This window comes from Tricharina praecox, assembly GCF_024521635.1.
Source record: "Tricharina praecox strain CBS 144465 chromosome Unknown BZA05scaffold_1, whole genome shotgun sequence".
NCBI lineage: Eukaryota > Fungi > Ascomycota > Pezizomycetes > Pezizales > Pyronemataceae > Tricharina > Tricharina praecox.
In genome coordinates, this window is record NW_026250403.1 from 634,134 (window position 1) to 654,645 (window position 20,512).

At 54.9% G+C, this 20,512-nt stretch overlaps 6 protein-coding genes across 6 annotated transcripts; 4 read left to right on the plus strand and 2 right to left on the minus strand.

Annotated features, from left to right (window-relative positions):
- Window positions 1-3,197: 3,197 nt before the first annotated feature.
- On the minus strand, window positions 3,198-3,653 carry BZA05DRAFT_381467 (uncharacterized protein). The gene has a single exon (XM_051482015.1). It carries the CDS (start codon window positions 3,563-3,565, stop codon window positions 3,302-3,304), a length of 264 nt encoding a protein of 87 aa, XP_051344109.1. The 5' UTR covers window positions 3,566-3,653; the 3' UTR covers window positions 3,198-3,301.
- Window positions 3,654-6,653: 3,000 nt separating this feature from the next.
- Window positions 6,654-7,587, plus strand: BZA05DRAFT_381471 (uncharacterized protein). The gene has a single exon (XM_051482016.1). The coding sequence runs from the start codon at window positions 6,718-6,720 to the stop codon at window positions 7,165-7,167; it is 450 nt and encodes a 149-aa protein (XP_051344110.1). The 5' UTR covers window positions 6,654-6,717; the 3' UTR covers window positions 7,168-7,587.
- Window positions 7,588-12,705: 5,118 nt separating this feature from the next.
- BZA05DRAFT_5949 (uncharacterized protein) lies at window positions 12,706-15,335 on the plus strand. Its single transcript, XM_051488470.1, has 2 exons — window positions 12,706-13,408; window positions 14,156-15,335. Exons 1-2 carry the CDS (start codon window positions 12,869-12,871, stop codon window positions 15,203-15,205), a joined length of 1,590 nt encoding a protein of 529 aa, XP_051344111.1. The 5' UTR covers window positions 12,706-12,868; the 3' UTR covers window positions 15,206-15,335.
- On the plus strand, window positions 15,336-16,081 carry BZA05DRAFT_5950 (uncharacterized protein). The gene has a single exon (XM_051488471.1). The coding sequence runs from the start codon at window positions 15,465-15,467 to the stop codon at window positions 15,843-15,845; it is 381 nt and encodes a 126-aa protein (XP_051344112.1). The 5' UTR covers window positions 15,336-15,464; the 3' UTR covers window positions 15,846-16,081.
- On the plus strand, window positions 16,082-17,048 carry BZA05DRAFT_5951 (uncharacterized protein). The gene has a single exon (XM_051488472.1). The coding sequence runs from the start codon at window positions 16,318-16,320 to the stop codon at window positions 16,957-16,959; it is 642 nt and encodes a 213-aa protein (XP_051344113.1). The 5' UTR covers window positions 16,082-16,317; the 3' UTR covers window positions 16,960-17,048.
- Window positions 17,049-19,274: 2,226 nt separating this feature from the next.
- On the minus strand, window positions 19,275-20,165 carry BZA05DRAFT_381484 (cytochrome b5-like heme/steroid binding domain-containing protein). Its single transcript, XM_051482017.1, has 3 exons — window positions 19,723-20,165; window positions 19,581-19,660; window positions 19,275-19,502 (listed from the first exon to the last, which is right to left on the minus strand). The coding sequence occupies exons 1-3, from the start codon at window positions 19,817-19,819 to the stop codon at window positions 19,425-19,427; spliced, it is 255 nt and encodes an 84-aa protein (XP_051344114.1). The 5' UTR covers window positions 19,820-20,165; the 3' UTR covers window positions 19,275-19,424.
- Window positions 20,166-20,512: the final 347 nt, after the last annotated feature.

Here is a 20,512-nt window from a genome sequence, read left to right on the forward strand (position 1 = left end):
TACATACACGCTCTACATATACTTTCTCGCAAAAAAAGCAACGACAACCTTTCTTAACACGAGCAACAATCCACGCACCTACATCCCCACCGCCCCCGATGCCCACGATTCCCGAACTGCACCTCGAATGCAAGCTATTAATCGACGACGCAGTAGCTCCCGAGTATGGGGCCTCTTCCAGCGTCCCAAAGCAGGCTACATGCTTTGTGGAAGCGGCGACGGGCAAGCCCTTCCGGATCGTGGTGTGGTCGCTGCGCTACATCTCGCCGCGGCTGTACGCGTACACCTTCATCGACGGGGTGCTACAGGGCCGGCGGCTGTCGAAATGCATGTACGCAGACAACCCGCCACACCTCGTCAGCGTCCGCCTGGCAGGAAACGTCGAGAAGAAGAAACTCGACGATGGCACCTACGTCTACCACATGCGCAAGTGGAAGTTTAAGGAGCTCGTGCGGTCTGGTGCGTGCGTGAGTCTGCTGTCTTGGCTTTGGCTTCCGTCCAATCATTCCCCCGGAGACGGGCTAGCGGTGCGTGCGGTGGACGGTGCTGACAAGGCCACGCCCGGACCCGAACGAGGGCACGTCCGTCCCGTCGGAGACGCTGAGCAAGCTGGGCACCATCGAGGTGGTGGTGATCCGCTGGCAGCCGCTGGCCACACCACCGGTGGCTAGCTTCGGGGACGCCCAACAACCTCGAGGCCCCATCCCCGGCCGGAAAGACGTCAAGCGGCGCGACACCAGCAATCGGCAGAGGACAGCCCCGCTGCTGCCGGAGACGTTTAGCGAAAGGTCGCTGAAGGGCTCGTCGATCTCGCATGTGGTCGCCCTCGACGACAAGGTCACGACTATGCGCAAGACGGGGGTCTACGGCACGTGGCTGGACACGCTGGCTAACCCGTACGCAAGGTTTTCGTTCAAGTACACGAATAGGACGAATCTGGAGTGCATCGGGTTGATCCCGGAGGCCTCCAGGTTCGAGAACATGACCAGGGCGGAGTTGCTCATGGAGCTTAAGCGGAAAATGGCGGTAGGTCTCCCTCCAATCAGAGCCCAGCGCAAAGAGCGTGCTGTGCTGACCAAGTGTTCAGAGCGAGGAGCAAAACACTCCGATCAAGCAGGAGAAGCGGGTCAAGCAGGAGGAGGGGAAGGATATTCGTCAATGGAACTTTAGGGGGGGTGAGGTGGTCGATCTTTCTGATTAGGCAAGGCAGATACCTGGAGGTTGTGTTTTTCTGGGGCCGTTTCGTTTTTTGTTATCGTCCGTCTGCTTCTCACCACCAAGGTTTTTTGTTTTTTTATCAATGGAAACATCCAGTGCGTGCTGGCACGGGCACATATCATTATCTACATAATGGAACTGACGGAAACTACAACCCGTATAGTATAGTAAAAGTGCCATCAGTTCGCAAGTTTCATTCGCACCAACCAACCACGCCGCTTTTACTGCGAGATTCTCCGAGTCGAGTCGAGTGATTATTGCGGTACGCGCGGCGGCGGCAACGGTGGGAGATCGAGAAGCGGAAAGGGCAGGTCCAGATACCGGTATGTATCCAAGCCCTTAGTTAGCCGAAGAAAATGCAACCCAGCCGTGCTGGACTTCCTGGGGAACCAATGGATGTCGGCAGGATCGGATCGGACCCAGGGAGAACGGTAATGAGGAGCAGGAGAAGGTGGAGGAGGAGCAGGAGTAGGGTGAAGCGGGTTAGGTACGCGAGTCGTCTAGGACGGGTAGACTACCTACTTAGGAAGAGAAATATGCGAGCGCCATCTCGTTTGTCCTTTCCTGGTTGTATCCACGTTGCCGGATAGGTACCGGTAGTGGGGAGAGGAGAAGTCCCCGTCGGGACTCGAGGGGCCAGTCACATCGGTGACCGGTGGGGCCGGACTCCGTGTACGCACTCAAAACCTACCATGACCAGACCCGGTCGAATACCTACAGGATGATGGAACGAAAACAAAAACATAGGTGGGGGTCAGAGTTGGCAGTGTTCATCCGTAGCCAATCTGTGACTCCTACGTTTCCTCCCCTCCCCTCAGGTCCCACTCCTGCACCCAGGGACATGATCACATAGGTGGAATCGCCCCCTCCGGGTGACACGGCAATCTCACGACTACCGTATGTACGTCACAGGGAAATCCGCTGGTTTTGGGCCTGAATTTCCTGGGTTTAGTGTGAGCGGCGGGAAGCGTTGGCTCAAAGTCCAATGTCCTCGTCGAATCCGGCCTGGCCGCGCAGCTCTTCAAAAGCTCCCTTATGTGCGTGTATACATCATACGCAAGGCGTGCGAGACCGCAAAGCAGTCCGAAGACTGCCCCCCATTGTCCCGTTTCGGCGCTCGGTTTGAAGCGGCTGCGGCTTTTTCGGGAGAGCCTAGTTAGAGGCGTGCGGTATATACTATACGGTATACCATCCTCACGATCGAGTGCAAACTGCAAACGGGATGGTGATGATGATGATGATTGCCGGTGGGAATTTGGGACCCACTCACCCAACCACCCACCCACCCATACCGCCGGGTCACTTCTGCCGAAAACTCGCATGGCGAGGAGGCAGTAGTATAAGGCAGGAATGGGGGTGAGTCGATAGCACAATACGATATATGTAGCGAGCGAGCGAGCGGTATCTCAAGACTCCGGGCCTTGCCACTCACACACAGGGATACCTCGTCGAGTGATTCCGCATGCTCCTTCCCCGATCCGAATAGGTAAGCAGCATCTAGCAAAACCCCCATCTCTCAATAATGTCTCACCCCCCAGCAGACGATTCAGGAATGTAAATCCGTTGCTGACTGTGAGTGTTCGACCTTGGGATTCGGAATTGAGTGCTGGTCGTCTCCACCGGATATGCCGTGCTCCAGTGCCTGACACACGACACCTCGCACACGCACGTACGGCATAGAGTACGGCGTACGCCCTCGAAAACTTACGCACTCAAGTAGTAATCTGCATATAGCTACATGTACGGAGCAGCGATAGGTGCTGCCTGTCTCATGTTCCCCCCCCCCCCCGAGGGTACGTACGCGTTCGCATGTTTTTCGCACCAGAGGAATGTACATGTACATGTATGGAGGTTCACGTCGTGTCACCGTGTCAGGGGGAAAAAACATCTCAAGTCACCATTTGCCACCGCTCAATTGCATGGTTTAAGATTGCTTGAGCGAACGATAGGTGATTTCCTGATCGATTGCATGGCGCTGACTGTCAGCAATGTATCATACCTACTATCAATTGCGTCGCGTTCATAAAAAAAAAAGACGTTTATGTGATGTACCATCCGGAATAATCCCAAACACGTACGATAACTAACTGGGTAGAGTACATTCTGGATGGCGATTCTTGCCACGACACAGGTCATCACTCGGCAACATTCCGATGGGCGGAATTTGTCCGGCCGAAAACTCCCGAGCTCGTATGAACGACGCGGGGGCGTGGCGTCCGTCGGTCGTTGATTCATCTCCCGAAGCTTTTGCTTCGGCCATAGTCATCATCATCAGCATCATCACCGTCACCACCGTCATCGTCATCACCATCGTCATCGTCATCACCATCATCATCATCATCATCATCGTTGCCACATCTGGTTAGGTACCCGACCGTGGGGCCCGAATACATAGTGGTTGTGGTGGTGGTGGTGGTGGTGGTGGTGGTGGTGGTAGTGGTGGTGGTTGGATGTTGGGTGGGCTTCGACGGCGGACGGCAAATATTTGTTCGAGCTGAGAAGGATTCGCCGTTCAGTTCAGTTCAGATTACCCTCCGGGCCCGCCACACTGGTGCCGATGTTGCCTCGCTCGCTACATACATGAGCAACACCACTGCACCAGTAGAGTAGTAGTAGGGTGTCCTGTTAATGTTACCACAACTTGGTGGTGCCCGCTTGCATTAGCCCAAGTTTAAGGTTGATCTATCATAAATAAGCGGATTCCCACCTGCCGAAATGCCACTCAGGGATTTCTTGGCTCTTTGGGAGGGGAAAGGAGGGGAGGGGAGGTCAGCAATTGCTTGCTGCCTCGATGCTCACGAGCGGAAAACGGGGTGGAGCCTTACATGCCCGTAGGACGTGTAGGAGTGGGTGGAGTGGGAGGGTGGGGAGGGGGACGCTCCGAGGGAACTTGTATGTACCTGTGTAGGGAACGAAGAGGGGTATGTACTTTCCGGATAGACGCCGGTAGTGTGTTTTGCTTTGCCCGTTTCCTTAGTTGCCGTTTGAGTCACGGCTGGTTACTGGTTGAGAAGGGGGGGGGGAGAAATCATAGGTAGTGTACTCGCACAGACATCCCCAGCCAAAAGCTGAAGCTGACTAGACGGAATACCGTCAGCCGTCTGCCGGCGGCCAGCGGCTCTCTGATGGGTACGTACCGAGTGTTGGTGATAGACGAGAATCGCCTCAAGCTGACCCGCACAGGCTTTCTCGGACTCTCATAGGTCTGCTGCGGATCCGCGAAGTGCTCGGGTACTTGCATTATCTGACACCGCTGCGGGGCGGGGAGGGGGGCGACACATTGGGCCCCGAGTACCGACGGTGAGGAGAGTACATAGGAGGCATAGGATGCATATATCCTTCCTTCGAGTGCATATTTGTTCAGTTAGCTGCAATTGTTCCTGCACCTCGGAGCATTCACTGGCGAAAAAAGGCACGCAGGTTAACTACCGGCCGCACATACCCAGAGGAACATCCTATGCCGCCAGCAGCAACAATGCAACATGGCCACGCGCTATGTTCACCACGAACATAACGTATGGTTGGGCTTCATGGCGACAGTGTCTAGACGGATCTGCAATGCACAACATCGGTTCCCCTAGGGGGGAGAGCCCTTTCCCACATGAGAGAAAGCAAGTACTTTGGTACGGCTCCTTGCAGTTCAGCGAGAAGAGAAACTAGCTGGTTTGCAGTGGTGGAAGTCCGTGGAACCAACTACCGAGGATGGCCCGGAAGGACCAACGGAAAATCCAACGCTGGCGGAAAGAAGGGGGCAGCAGTGGGTACTAGAAGTAGTAGCCTGCGGGCTATCTGACACCAGATAGCATGGCGTACCCGATGCAGGAAACGGGCCTACTCTAGGAGTGGATCTCGAATGTATGCAGCGGCAGCAGACCAAGCCAACTAGACGGCCTTCATGTTGACGCCTCCCGTCACGCCGGCCCACATCCAGCATCTTCGTTCTCTTTGAGTTTCTTTCTGTTTGCTTCGCGCTGGAATGTGATATTCGTCCGTCGGAGTTGGAAGGGACCGATGAGTGCAGTGCATCTAATCTACTCCTCCTCCTCCTCCACAGCCAACGATCCAGCGTACCGCTGACCCTACGTAGGCCCAGCCCAACACCGCGATATGCTGTGTCCATGTGTGCGTGCTTCAAGCTTGCGGTCCGGGAACGAAATACACGGGCTAGTACTATGGACTGGGCTTCTTGGTACCCCACAGTAAGCTGAGCTTCGGCTCTGGCTGGCTCTTTCGTTGAAGACCGGATATCTGCGCCCTTTGCTCACCCACCTCCCCCATATGAGTGTGTATGTATGTATTTATGTATGTAAGTATGTACAATACATGCTGGATAGATGGATGACGGTGACGACCCTGTACGTTACCTCGACAGTCGTTGTGTGCCTGGGGCGATTACTCAAGCTCGGGTCCGTGGATCCGTCCTTGTCGGTGTCTCCGCCCACCCGTGCTGGGTAGTTACTGGGTATAATTTTGGTGCTCGCGCTCGCGTGCTTAGATCCGTCCTTGTCCGTGTCTCCGCCCCACCCGTGCTGGGTGCCGGTGTTGGTTGTTGGTGTTGGTATTGGTTGTTGGTGTTGGTATTGGTGCTCGCGCTCGTGCTCGCACTCGTTGTCGTCGTCCTCCCCGCCTCCAGACCGCTCCGGATGATTACCCCAGGAAAAGCGTCCGCGGATCCGCATCAAACGCTAAGTCGCGTGGTCAACTGCGATGCAGGGCTGTCGGATAGCGAAAATACCAACCCTTGACCAGCAATAAAGTGTTTTATGCACTCCGCCTCAAGACGTCACCACCAACAGGCTGGGAGCAATATATTCAATATACTCCAGATTCGATTCCGAGGCCGATTCGCTTGTCAGAAGTCCAATCGCCTGCAAGGGTTTGGCTGGATACTCTATGTAGATGGGCTCTGCTCCAGACGATGATCAAAGGTGGGGGAGGACTCGGAGCGGGGCAAACTATGTACCATGCTGCGTGGAGCGTGATACCTCCCGTAGAGTACTCCACAGTCTCCCTCCTACTGGGTACGGCGGGGGGTGCAGAGTGCGGTGCAGTGCAATCTGACCTGCACAGTGCACATGTATCTGCAGGAATCTCTGGTTCGAATGAATGCAGAGAGCGGAGTATGTGCGTCGATAGCCACGGGAAAGTACCTATGCAATCTTCTGCGGGGGGATGTGCTCGACTGCGCTGCCTGTCGGACTCACCAGAACTCCAAACGATGCATGACCGCTTGTGCCCCTGTAGCAGGTACATGTAAGGCTGATCGAATGCGGGTTATTTCCGGCGCTGCTGGGAAGTTGGTTGGAACTTGGTGGCCGAAGCGACCAAGCATCGTCCGGAGCCGGGTAAACTCCAGCAACATCAACAGCGTTCCGTGTAACTACCAGGGTAACCATCCAAGTACTAACAGGTAGAGTAACTGCCATTGCGGGTAACGAGGGACCCCGCGCTACACGAACGTCCAGCCTAGGCTCAGCTAACACTACTCTACTCCGCTCTATGTACTCTATTCTACTCTATCTACTCCACTCTACTCTACATACGTGCTGCAGATCACTCCGCGCGCTGCATACGGGCTCGCGAACCTCCAGCCGACATCCATTACGCATCCCACGCTCGACGATGGCGGCATCCCAGAGCGCCCCCGATGCGAAGGGCGCAATTTACGGCCAGCTATTGGACCCAGCCCGAGCCCCCCAGCCCCGGACCCAGCCCTGGACCTGTCTGGACCCTGCTGTCCGCGACCTTGGGAATGAGGTCGCCACTGGGCGTGTGTGCCAGGGGGGCTTTGCAGGAAGGCTGGCTGGCTGGCTCGACTCGGCGGCCTTACGCGCAGTCACAGACAGAGCTCCGAGTCGTTTACGTACTCTAACTACTATACAACACCGTCCACAGCCGGCCGGCTCGCGTACCTACCTACCAAAGCACCTAAGGTACTGTACCTCCTAGGCACCGCATCCCACACCCAAATCACTATTGGAGAGATCGCCCCGACATCCGCTTGCGGGGTCGAAATACAGAATCGCTTGCGGAGACGAAGTACAGGATCGCTTGTGGAGTCGAAATACAGAATCGCTTGCAGTGGCGAGCAAGGAACAGCTTTTTCGCACCTTCGATCCCGGGTGGTGGTGGGGGGTCGTCCCACCGACACGTTTGGCGGCGGGCCGCGTGTTACCGAGGCTCGAAGCGGCCAAGAAAAGCCCTTATTCATCCCATGCTGGATGAGCTCTCCACACAGTGGGTTGATGCCAAATTAATGAGCTCTCACCCCCGGTCCGAGGAGAAACTGGTAGTGGGGATTGTTCGAGGAGGTCTCACTCGCATGGTTCTTCAGCGCCGGGCGAGACTGCACCACTGCACCACTGCACCACTGCACCACTGCACCACTGCACCACTGCACCACTGCGCGTCAGGGCAAGGCCGAGAATGCACCACCACCTGTACCGTGAGATGGATGCGATGGATGCGACGGATGCGATGGATGCGATGCGATGGTCGTAGCGGTGCACCGGAGCAGCTGTGGGGCTGCACTGCACGGCACTGCTCCGAACTCTGCTCCCGAGGCCGTTGCCCCGTAGGTCCTGGGAGCCCCGCCTCTCTCCTCTCCGGACTCGCGTGTGCTCAATCCGCCCATGCCGCCGCCGGTCCAAGTGATGCACAGTCGGTGGCTCGCCACGGACAAGTCGGAGTGGCAGTGCATTCATCCGGTGCGTAGGTGGTGGGTAGGCCGGTTGCTACATAGGTGGTGGGGCACCCTCCACCCTCCACCCACCACCACCACCACCACCCACCCACCTTAACATGACAACCTGCAGATGTTATGGTGTCCCCGGTTCATTAAAACCTGGCCACATGACAATTCTGGGCAACGGTTTGGCGACCTGTTTGGCGGAATCCGGGTCAGAACACGGGCAAGGTGCCACGGAGAAGAGAACTAAAGAAAAGAAAGAAAGAAAGGAAAAAAGCAAAAAAGCAAAAACCGAATGCAATATCCGTGCATACGGATGGCCAGAACCTTGACATATCAAACCCTCCAAGAAGCCATGTATGTACCTATTGTACTGATGTATGTATGTGCAATCCCGGTTCACCATTCCGTGGCTCTGCAAGCGCTGCTATGTACCTACTGCGTGAGAATAGGAGGGGGGGAGGGAGGGAGGGAGGGGGGTTCCATCCGCTTATATCCTGTGGTGGTTCCTTTCGTTGCAAACCGGGGTATACCGCCCAGCCGTTTGTGCCATCGGGTGGCAGCCTTATTATCCCATACTATGATTACCGATGGCTGCAGCTACACATGTGCACTGTGCACTGGGCTTGCAATCTTTGAGCTTGCAAGGGGAAGAACGACCGGCCATCCAATCCAACCCAATCCAATCCAGTCCAATCGACCTCAATGGGTCGCGGTGTGGTTTGGATGCAACAGCCCGTCGACGTAGGTAGTCGTCCCCCCCTCCCCCCCTCCCCCCCTCCCCAAAGGCCCCGAGGAGAAACTACACTACGAGCCAGCTCAACTCAACTGTCACGCTCGCACACGATGGGGGCGTACCGAACCGCTGGGGGCCAATACTCGTGTAGATACAAAGTGCATTTTCCTAGGTAGTTGATCGTTACCCGTTGCTGTAGTGGACGGGAATAATAACCGACCAGCGGTCTGGCGGTCTGGCGGTGTGTAGAGTAAGCCCATCTCCTAGCCAAGGACCTTATTGCATGATACTATGGTTTTTTTTGTAATGTGCGCCTGCTGCTGTCGTGATCACGAACCTTGGTCCTGTTTGCAATGACTGGTAATGACTGGGGAGGGGGGTTGGTAGTGGTAGTGGTGGTGATGGTGGTGGTGGGGAAGGGGGGGGGAGAGAGAACGCAAGTCATGAAAGTTGTTGAAGTCTCAGCTCCAAAAGCTAGACGAGGCAGACTTCGGTTGCGGCGGTTGTTCTGACGCTCGGTGCTAGCTGTTCGCGTCTACGGTAGTTACTAGTTAGAGTGCAGTTGCACTTCCCGCCGGTGGATGTCCGCTACCAACCAACCAGCCAACCCAACCAGCCAACTAGCCAGCCACCGACATACCGGTATACTCAGCCAAGTAGTTAGTTGTGTAATTATAGGCCAGGTAGCAAGTCCGTCATCCGTCATTTCTTTATCGTACTGTGTATGTACACAGGTAGCGGAGGAGTGGAGGAGTTTGAGGAGTGGATCCCCCGCACGCGCGGGGAGGGATGGGGGGGAAGGAGAAGGAGGGCTGTTTCGGGGATAGTAGAGTACGCGGGGAGGCCCCGAGCGCTTCTGGGAGGAAGTGGAGGGGGGGGGGGGGGGGGGGCGGCGAACTCATGATGCCTGGCATTCCGATGTGTATAGTATACCGGTAGTATTGTGTGTGTGTATGTGCTTAGTTATGCATCTAGGGAACAGTCTCGGCTGTGGGGCGGGGGGGAGGCCGGGGCAAATCATCGGTGTTGTCCCGTCCCGTTTCGCCATTCCGACGAAGAGCTGCAATACTACACTCTGTCCACATTTGAGGGTTTGGTCTGCTGATCGGCTGACTTCGGAATCGGAGATGCGGCGAAGGTGAAGGCGAGGCGAGGGCGATGCGAGAGTGAGAGTGACTCAGATGGATGTGTACAGTATTCTACGTACGTATGTTCTCTGTATGTACGGTACATACAAGTACACAGTACATGGGTGAAATACTTGGGAGGTAGGAAGTACTTAAGCGAGCTCCCAGAATAATAGCTCAGCACTGAGCACAGCAGAATGTCTCGGACCAGAAATTGATCAACCGTATAAGTACTGACTAGCACTTACTACAATTGTGCATAATATGTACAGTGTGTACAATGTGTACGTTGTGTACATTGTGTACATACACCATGCGGCTGGGATTGACCTATGCGCGCAGGCTGATCATCCCTAATGGTTCGCATACCTAGTAACCCTAGCCTCGTGTGTGGCCGTTCCCGCCCCCCCCGTACTCAGACACTGCCCTCCCTGGCCTTGCCTTGCCCTAGCCTAGCTACCCCAGACCTCTGGCCGACAGACAGACCGACAAACGCTCTCCTCTCCAGTCTCCCTGGCCTTGCCCTAGTTATAGTTATACATAGTAGCTTGCCCACAACCCTAAGACCCCCGATGGCCCACTCGGAAGGCCACACGGAGAATCGGAGGTCCGCCGGCGGCAACGGGTGGTAGTGGTGATGGAGGTGGTGGTGGATATCGCGTCGCTATCAGTTTGCACTTTAGCTAGTAGTTACCTAGTAGATACGTACCGGTAACGATGACATGTCTTCTGCAAACAGCCCAGCCCAGCCCAGCCCAACCGGCGATCGGTGGGTCTGCACGTGCACGTGCATGGAACTTTTCGCCGGTTGTTCCAAGCCCCACGAAGGGACGAGCCAGCGAACGAACGTGCGTGAAAGGCGCAATCGGTTATTCCAATTGGGGATCGACGGGGGGCATATGTAATGGATTGGCTGGAGGGGAGGGGCGGAGCGGGGAGAAATGCGTATGTGCTTTTCCATGATATCCGGACATGCGGCGGGGCGGGGCGGGTTGAAATCTTTCGCCGGTTCGGTTCATGGTGGTGGATGCAGTCGCAGATAGGTAAGTGCATCTTACTGATACTGGTAACTAAGTAGAGTCGAGTACGCTGGGCTGGGCTGGTCTTAGCTACTACCTAGTAGAGCAATCAACGACGACGAAGCGGGCAGCCCCGCCCAAACATGGTATCTTTCCCAAGCCTAGATCGCGGACGCGGGGAGGAGGAGGAGGATGAGGAGGAAGAGGAGGAGGGGTCACCCACCTCTGCCTGCTGGTGGACTTGCCGCGGCGCAAGGGTAGTTGTGTTCGGCAGTTTGCGAAGGGGCTAGCTAGCGGATCACAAAACAGACTCCACGTTGTGTAGCCACCGCCGGCGGCGGCGCGGGCGGGGGATGGGGGAGGGGGGACCTCGATCTACGTAGAGTAGGTACTTTACTTACATACTCTGGAGTCTGCCTGTGTACCACTCACTCATCACCAACTCGAGTACCAATACACACTTGAGACCTACATGAGCACCTATGTCATCAAGGACCCAATACTGGGCGCCCATCAAAAGCACGTCGACATGCATCATGAAACCTACCATACGGTAGGTGTCTGTGCCGTACTATCGGGAACCTGTGGCACGTACCGCAAGACATTGATTTTGTTGTTGCACGCCCGGACACTGTGAACGCATGTACGTACCTTGTACCTAAATATGTGTGTAGAGTATGTACGAGGTCTCCGAGAGCGCGCACGCGCGGTGAGCGATCATCCGCCTGGCTGGATGGCTGGCTGGCCGCTCGCCTCGCTCCCTCGCTGGACTCGCTGGACCCGTTGGCTGCCCGGTCGGTTGGTTGGTACTCTCTCTCTCTCTCTCTCTCTCTCTCTCTCTCTCTCTCTCTCTCCTCTCTCTCTCTCTCTCTCTCTCTCTGTCTCTCTCTCTCTCTCTCTCTCACTCACTCTCTCTCTCTCTCTCTCGTCACCATCATCTGATACGGTTTGTTCCCTTGCCACCACCCCCAGTCCGTTCGTCTTCCCCGGGTCGGGTAAAGTACTCTAGGTACAAATTTGGGACCTGCTCGGAAGTGTTGAGCTGTCACCGCCAAAAAAAAAAAATACATGCATCTCATTGTGCAGGGCCCTTCGTTTTCCTTTTCCTTTCCCCCCCCAAGTATGTAGCCTTTCCTCAAGGCAGGGCCCACTCCGGGATGTGTCCAAGTCAAGTGGTTGCGTCTACTCTCATTCGGTATCGACAAATCTCGTTCCTAGTTACCACACTCCACACTCCCTGTCCCCCTGTCCCTCTTCTCCCCTTCCCCCAAGCTCTGATCTGAGCCTTACATACATGAGAAGAAGTTGTTTCCCTGGTGTGATCTGTCTATCCGGGGGGGCGATTGATGGGGAGGGGGGGGGAGGGAGGGATAGAGGGGAGGATGAGGGACGGGACGACGGGGGGCGACGGCAGAGGAGGAGGACGAGGAGGAGGAGGGGGCTGTTCATAAAAGGTCACGATGGCCCCGCCGACTATGGATGGAAAAGACAAACATACTTAGCACATCACCCACCTGTTTGCTTGCTTGCTTGTCTGTTACAATTAGAAATCCCTATCCATCCATCCATCTCTAGATCTCCCCCTCGACTTTTGGGCGGCCAGTCTTCCTCCTCCTCCTCCTCCTCCTTCTTCTTCTTCTTCCTCCTCCTCTTCTTCTTAGTTCCATCACACAAGGAAGAAAAAAAAGACGCCGTCACAAAACGATCACAACCCCGCCACCGGCCATTTTTTGGGCACCATCTTCCATCTTGAGCCTTCCGAGCCTCTAACGGACTTCCCGAACCTGGGGGTGGGTGGGGGGTGGGGACCAGCTCTTGGACACCTCTTGAGTCTTGAGAGCTCCGACTCGATCGTTCCGTCCGATCTTGGTTCATTCTCGACCATCTATAAAAGTTCGGATCTCGGCGGCCATTCTCCGTCCGTACCGATAACCACCCACCATACATAAGGTCGAAGGAAAGTCATAGCTTTCTCGGCAACTAAAAAAAAAGGAAACGAAAAAGAAAAGACCAAAAAATCAATTAAGCCCTCTACGGGGGTTTTTCCTTCCTTCCTTCCTCCCCCTCCCCTCCTCCAGCCATGTATTCCTCGAATCGCCTCCTCCACCACCTTGCCGGCGTCAATGCGCTCTTGGATGACGGAAGCGGCTCGGCTCCGCCGTCGGCAGCGCCGCCAATACTCCCATCATTGTCCCTTCCCGCAGCAGCGCAATTCCAAATCCGCCCAATCCTGACACCTCCATTTTCCGACGGAGGAGGGGGAGGAGCGGCGACACTTGCTTTCCCGACCACACCGCCGACCACTCATGACTCGGACCTCGACCCGCGAGCGGCAAAGATCCTGTCGACGGCCACCCACGTCCTGTCGACCGAGGCCACCGCGCTGTCGTGTCTCTCGCGGCTGTACGCAACGGATCCGTTGTGCCGCGAGGGCTTCGTGCGGGCGGTCGAGGCCATCGTCGAGTCGCAGGAGAAGGGCGGTAAGATCATTGTGATCGGGGTGGGCAAGAGCGGCAAGATTGGCGACAAGTTGGTTGCGTCGATGAATTCGTTGGGGCTCATGAGTATATTTCTGAACCCTGTTGAGGCTCTTCACGGGGATCTCGGCATTGTTAGACGAGTAAGTTTTACCACCTTTTTCTTTTCTTTTCTTTTCGCCTTTCTTTTCCCTTTCTTCCTTTTTTCTTTTTGAACGGAATTGGAAATGCTACTCGTGGCGGCCCCGCCTTTTTTTTTTTTTTTTGTTTGGCACCGTTTATTCGATTCTCGGTAGTCATGCCTTACGGGGGCTGGTGTGTGGGGCGAGTGGGCGGCCGGAATACGGCGTGCTGGGCTTGGGCTGGCTGAGATGTGGCTGGCTGGCTGGGCTGGTCCCTTCGGCCCTTCAAACTTTGAGTCTCGGGTGTCCGAATTTGTCCGCCCGCCTGCTCCATGCTGCCTGCTCCATCTGCCTGCCTCATGCTGCCTGCTGCTGCTCCCCCTCCCCTCCCCTCACCCCCCCACCCCCCCAATGCCAACCCCACCATGCCATTCCTCAACCCTTGCCCCTGTCCCGCGTTCGTTTCTGCATCACCGCATATCACTGCATATCATCCACCTCCACCTCCCCCTCCACTGCCTCCAGTGTTGCGTGCTCCGATTCCTCGTCCAATTCCCTATCTGGGTGGGATGCGTCCTGATATCCTGCACACGCACGTCACCATCCCTCCCCCCCCGCTTGGTGGTTCGAGCAGCTTGGAGGATGAGCTTCATCTATTCCCCCGCCCCTTGCTTGTCCCCGTGCTCCCCATGCTTCTGGACAGTTCTTCCATCCAATCTCTCCCCCTCATGCATTATAGGAAAATGAAAGCTCACATTTTATTCGCAGAATGATGTACTCCTTCTGATCACCTTCTCTGGGAAGACGCCTGAGCTGCTGAACCTGCTGCCGCACCTGCCCGCGGAGCTCCCCCTCATTGCGTTAACTTCCCACACGTCCTACCACACCTTGCCCCTCGTCGGGGATCGCGATAATACCATCCTACTCCCCACCCCAATCCCCGAGTCCGAAGTAGCCAGTTTCGGAATCGCTGCCCCAACCACTTCCACAACAGTCACGATGGCCTTGGGAGACGCTTTGGCGCTCGCATCGGCCGACCGACTGCACAGCTGCACCGGGGAGGGGGAATCAGGGAGCGGCCCGCGCGAGGTCTTCCGGAGAAATCACCCGGGTGGTGCCATTGGCATTGCCAACAACCTTATGAAGGACAAGGGAGGTGTCGAACGAATACGGGCGCTTGCCGTTTGCTGGGCGGACATACCGATTGCCGACGAGCAAGGAATCATAACCGGCAATTCTGCAACCACCGGCCAACCACCACCCTCACCGGTAATATCCGAGACGTCTTCGGAAACCGAGATTGATCTCGTGGACTGGGACTGCAGCAGCGGAGCGGATGTGGGAGTAGTTGCAGGAAACCCTGGCAACAACAACAGCAATAACGACAGCAACAAAACCGCAAACAACCGCAAACGCAGCAGTAGCAGCAGCATCGGCAATAGAGGTTGCGCTGCCCGCGGAGCTCCACATTACCCCTGCGGTTTGCGGGTGCTCGATTGCCTGCTCATCGCCGTCAAAAGTCCCAAGGGTTGGCTACGAACCACTGACGGGGGCTTGATCCCGCCCAAGAAACTCATGGCCGCCTCCCACCACCACCTCTACGCTGAGGTGAACACGCCCGAGCTCGGTCTGGTGGTGGATGTGAACGACCTGATCAAGGTGCCGGCCGAGTCTTCCATGAAGGAGGTAGCGAGGGTCCTGTACTCGAGGAGATCACTTGGGGAGCTTACCGACGACACGGCGATCGTTATCATCGAGAACGGCAAGGCCCATGGCGTCCTCGAAGTGGGGGATGTGATCCGGCATGGTGGCCTTTGATTCATTTTTGCCTTATTTTGGGGGGTTTCGAGCCCTGTGTGTTTATCTCCTTTGGGTTGGTGTCAGCTACACTTTAATATTGCTCCCTTTCTCTCTGTTTACTTCTGTTTGGGTAATGGTTTCTGGCGTGCAATCTGTCTGACATTTCTCTTCTTGGTTACTGTCGTTCACCTTTGCTCTAGTTTCTTCTTCTAGAATGTCTTGATCGGTTTTTCCACGAAGCTCACTTCTTCTTCTTCTTCTGTCTACTATAGCGTCGATGGGGGGTTTCTTTGCTTTTATTTTGCTTTTCGCGGCCCAAGATTTTTTTCTCCTTTTTGGATGCGGCTGGCTTTTGAGATTGGGGGAGGAGGAGGGGGTTTTTCTTTTGTCATTTTGGTTGGGGGATACGAATATCGAGATTCAGGCGTTACATTTTTATTTCATTTTTCCGGAAGAAATTCGAATTTTGAGACAGTTGGTTGTTTTACATGTACTTACTTATGCTCGGGATGTTTTGGGGAGGGTCTCTGTTTTGTTTTGCTTTTCTGGCTCAGACACAAGTGTTGCTCTACCTATCCGTACTCTACTCGCTCTCTCTCTCTTTCTCTCTCCTCCGTTGCTTACCTATTTCCTCGTTGGCTGGCCTGCTGTAATATGATACCAGTGGTTTCGTCACTCGTCCGCTCCGCTATCATATGATTCATTGATTCCAGTGGTTTCGTCACTCGTCGTTGATTTTTAATTCGCACGCTAGGTATCACAGTCATAGCTGTAGGCATAATTCCTCAAGTTATCATGGCGATCAACCTGCCCATATGCCATGCCATTCCATGCTATCATATGTAGCATAGGTAGAGTAGGTACATAGTAGATAAGTCCTCTGCCGATTACGCTCCCCTGCCATCCGATCCAATGCAGTACTCTTCTCCATCTCTCCATCGCCCCCCCAGATGGGAGGTACCTACATAGAGTACATAGAGTAAGTAGATGATCACATGTCCACTATATAGTAGGTACATAGCATAGTAGAGTACTCCATGTACCTATAGTTACTTTGATACTTTAATACTTCCACCAATTTGTTTCCGCCCGCCGCTTCAACCGCGAACCGCGAGGGAAGGAACGGCAGAATGCAGTATACCTACCGGGGGGAGATGCGAGGACATGCGAGGACATGGGGCGGGGAGAGGACGGGGGGCCGGCATGGGAGGGGCGTGGGAGAGGATGGGCAAAGGACGGGCTGGAAGTTTTTCGTGCTTGCCGTTTCCGTTGCCGTTTCCGTCTCTGTTGACTGCTGGGTGGTGGTTGGGTGTGCTCACTGGTTACTGGTTGGTGGTTGGTGGTTGGTGGTTGGTGGTTGGTGGTTGGTTGGATTGGATGGGCGGTTGGTTGTGGTGAGGTTGGTTGGATGGATGGTTCGCTGGTGGTTGGTTATTGACCTAGGTACCCTACTATTATATCTACATGCTCGACTCAAACCACATGCTGGGGGGGAGGATCCCGCAGACCTGGTCTCTGGGCTGCACTTGGTAGGTAGGAGAGGTATTGCTTTTTCTTTTCTCTTTCTTTTCTTTCTTTTTCTTTTCTCTTTCTTTCTTTCTCTCTTTTCTTTTTGTTCCTTTTCTTTTCTTTTTCTTTTTCTTTTCCTGCTCTACTCCGCTCATTCCCCGTCGCCTTCGCCTTCGCCTTCGGTCGTTCTGATGGGCAAGAGGAAGGGGAAGGGTCGGGCGGCTGGCTGGCTGGTTGGTCGGATGGATGGATGGACGGATTGATAGATGGATAAACGGCTCGGTGGTGGCTTTGTAGAGTAGGGAAGGGAAGGCTTCGCATCGAGCTCCTGGAGCTGGAGCTGGAGCTGACGGCGGGCGGGCGGGCGGCGGAGGAGGCGGAGGAGGCGGTGGAGGAGGGGGACGAGGGGGACGAGGGGGACGAGGGGGACGAGGGGGACGGCTCGGACTCGGGCTGGGGATGCAAAACATGGGGCATATTATCTATAGGTCGGGAGTAGGTATATCGACATGGTACTCACGGGCACTGGGTGCCCAGCAGTAACATGTAGTGTGCGCAGCCGGGGGCGGACAGCTTTGTTCCTCCATGTATGTACTGTCCACGATGCTCAATGCTCAATGCTCAATGCTGAGGATGTGAGTGTTCACAGCACGTATTCGCACGTGTATGTGTGCATGTGTACTTATGTGTATATATGTGTAGAGTATGTGTGCAGTGTGTGTGTGCTCGGATATCATATGTATCATAGTACGGTGTTCGAAGTGCACATTCGCACATTCGCACATTCACACATTCGCACACTCACTCACACGTGTTCTCAGCCGTCGAATCGTCTGTGCGTGCTGTAGGACGTCCCTGCTTCTGCTTCAGCAGGGTGCGGTACATAGCGTAGATATGATACCTAGTATGTAGGTAGATGCTAGTTGAAAGCTATACACATAAAGGTACTTCTGTAGAGTATACGTTACGCACCCAGCACGGAACAGCACTGCTTGCTCTCCAGTGTCGACTCTCGAGCCGTCCTGTACTCTACATGTGTATGTAGGCAATGCGGCAGCGTCCCTAGCAGTGCGGTGCAGCGCATGAGTTGCCGTAGTCTACTAGTTGTTATACATATCATCATACCCAGGGGGGAAAGTGTGAAAGATGTGGAAGTGATGTGGAGCCCTTGATTCTTGAATCCGACGCTTCATTCATGATTCATGATTCATCGCTCGTGATTCGTGCTTTTGCTTTTGCTTTTGCTTTTGCTTCACCGCCGCCGCCCTGGCGTGCCCGGAAAGCCCGATGGGTTTGACGGTTGACCTAAATTGCCCTAGAGAACCCCCGTATAGAGTAACTATAGATATTGCATGTGCGATGTGGCTTGCGCCACCCCCGTCACCACCCATCACCACCCCTACCCTCCCACCCCCCGCCGGACCCACGTGAGAAGTGGTGACGGTGGCGTCCTCGCGAACGGCGGAAGCGAGATGCGGATTTTCCACTCAACGCATCATAGATATGGCCTAGAGTAGAGTAGGGACCATGCACTTTACGGGAGATGGGGGGGGGGGGTATTTTTGCGCAAGGGGTGTGTGTGGGGGGAGGGGAGGGGGGACTTGCGAGTTGGAGGACCTGTGGGCGGATGGAATCCAGAGGCTTGGGCGCGAGACCTCGATGGGACTACATATGGGACTACATATGGGACTGGACTCGAAGAGGTCACAGATGGCACCCCCTCCGATCTGGAGGGATGATGCGATGTGACATGTGGGGTTATGTAGATGCGAGGCGATGGGATGGGATGGGACGGGAACACTATGATGATTACTGATTGATGGTGATGAGATGAGATTGGAGGGGAGGGGGACGGGGGGAAGTGGGCGTCATACATACATACATCCATACATACAGACATGGAATACGCGTGATGTGTGGGCGACCAGCCGTCAACACTGACATGGCATGTGGGATTTATCTCAAGGCGATCGTGTCAGCCAGACTACCTAGACTCGGGATATTGTACGAGTTCGAGCACTATGTACAGCAGGAGCCACGCGGCTACATGGTGTCGTCACGGGCCAAACAGTCTGGGTACTTGATTATCAGCGTGGCCGCTCTCCACTGCGGGATGAATCATCACATCACGGAGAAAGTACGACTGTTGGACCAAAAATAATGGGTTTTGATTCCTTCCGGCCGTAATCACTCGCTCTCGAGTGTTAAGTCCTGAGTCTCCCCTCGATCTCAACTTTCTGCACCTACGGCTACTGATCTCTTGAAGCCAAAGACAATCACTTCGCCGTAACAAACATCCGCGCACTTTGGTCCAAGTGCTTCCTTCTTCCCTCCCGAGCAATACGGTATGATGCATAATCGCTCATCTCCAACTACTACTTGTAGGAGGACGGTATATGCCCCCGTTAGAAAAGTCAACACTCGATAGGAAGTGCCGACAATCCAGTGGGGGCTTTGTGGTAAATGTACCACCTATTATAGACAACGCCACCATTGATTCCTCCAGGAGGGGATGACGCTGTATATGCTATAGGTGGGAGTGTCACGGGCAAGGCAAGCGGACAGGCGGGCGGGCACGCAGGCAGGAAACTAACGTCGTCACATTCTAGGTATCGATCGCTAAAAGTACAAACTCCCCAGCTCCGCACCTCTACCCGAGTGAGCGAGCGAGCGAGCGAGCGGGTGGTGGAGTGGGTGAAGAAAACGAATCTGTCGTGCAGCCGAAGGTCTAGAGCTTCGCCTCCTCCTGCACGGTCCCGACCTTCAGTCGCTCCGTGTACTTTGCCAGGACGCCGTCGTTGTGGAACTGTCACCAAGATGTCGTCAGCACTCGTACTCCTTCTCGTCCTCCCCGCCGCCCGCATCTCCCCTGGTTATTACGTACCTTCCAGAATGACTTCGACGCGTCTTTGCCGAGCACTCGCTTCAGGATCTTTGCGCCGCCGGGGTGCTCATCGATGAAGCCTTTTTTTCTATCAGTTGCGGGGAAGGGGAAGAGGAGGGGGAAAAGGGCGGGAGGAAAATACCAGTGACATCGTAAACACCGTTATCGATGATGATGTACATCCCGGTCTCTACGGTCTTGTGCGTAGCGACATCGGAGGGCTTGAAGGTTTTCGACATTGCTGCTGTTCTTCTGCTACGATGATGTTCGGTTGCTGATAGAGAGGTATCTAGAGGTGAGGATAGGAAGAAGGAACCGGGAGGTGATATGGTAGCATCACCCCCCCCGTCACGCGTCGTCTCGTACTCATAATGGTGGTGGTGGAGGTGTCGGTGGTGTGCAGGTTGTTGACCGAGCGAGCCGAGGTCCAGGAGATATGATGTGATGGACTCTGGGGAAAGGCCGAAGGATCATCGGACTAGAATTTGTATGGGGAATTTTTCTGCGTCTAACAAATGCAGAGTCATAATTGGTTGGCGTGACTGCGGAACCGAGGTTTGGGATCTTGGCGCATTGCATGAGGGCTATTGTCACGAGTGGCCGTGCCGACTCGGGTATTAACAATCTGGCACGGCCCGATGCGGGCACGCAATATCACTCGTTACACATCGGATGGTGGTCTGCTCGGAAAGTTTACCGGTAACTTATGAAATAATACAGAGACCAACGCAGAAAAGCGAATACAACAGAACGATAGCCGATGCCGCCGGGAATGAGATCTCAAAAAAAAAAGGTATTATGGCAAACGGATGAGAACCTGTGAACAAACAGCACGTGCGCAAGCCATGCAAGTGATTACGGATGGTGTTGCTGCTGGCGAGTGTTGAATTTCTCTCCCTCTTCATCATACCCGCCCATGGCAACTATGTACC

Excerpts from the sequence above, each read along its gene's own strand:
- BZA05DRAFT_381467 (XM_051482015.1), bottom strand. The coding sequence starts at position 3,565 with ATGATGATGATGATGATGATGGTGATGACGATGACGATGGTGATGACG.
- BZA05DRAFT_381471 (XM_051482016.1), top strand. The coding sequence starts at position 6,718 with ATGTACTCTATTCTACTCTATCTACTCCACTCTACTCTACATACGTGC.
- BZA05DRAFT_5949 (XM_051488470.1), top strand. The coding sequence starts at position 12,869 with ATGTATTCCTCGAATCGCCTCCTCCACCACCTTGCCGGCGTCAATGCG. Across the intron at positions 13,409-14,155 it reads ATCTCGGCATTGTTAGACGA|AATGATGTACTCCTTCTGAT; the intron begins GTAAGTTTTACC and ends TTTTATTCGCAG.
- BZA05DRAFT_5950 (XM_051488471.1), top strand. The coding sequence starts at position 15,465 with ATGGGGGGTTTCTTTGCTTTTATTTTGCTTTTCGCGGCCCAAGATTTT.
- BZA05DRAFT_5951 (XM_051488472.1), top strand. The coding sequence starts at position 16,318 with ATGCAGTATACCTACCGGGGGGAGATGCGAGGACATGCGAGGACATGG.
- BZA05DRAFT_381484 (XM_051482017.1), bottom strand. The coding sequence starts at position 19,819 with ATGTCGAAAACCTTCAAGCCCTCCGATGTCGCTACGCACAAGACCGTA. Across the intron at positions 19,661-19,722 it reads CGGTGTTTACGATGTCACTG|GCTTCATCGATGAGCACCCC; the intron begins GTATTTTCCTCC and ends ATAGAAAAAAAG. Across the intron at positions 19,503-19,580 it reads CGTCGAAGTCATTCTGGAAG|TTCCACAACGACGGCGTCCT; the intron begins GTACGTAATAAC and ends TCTTGGTGACAG.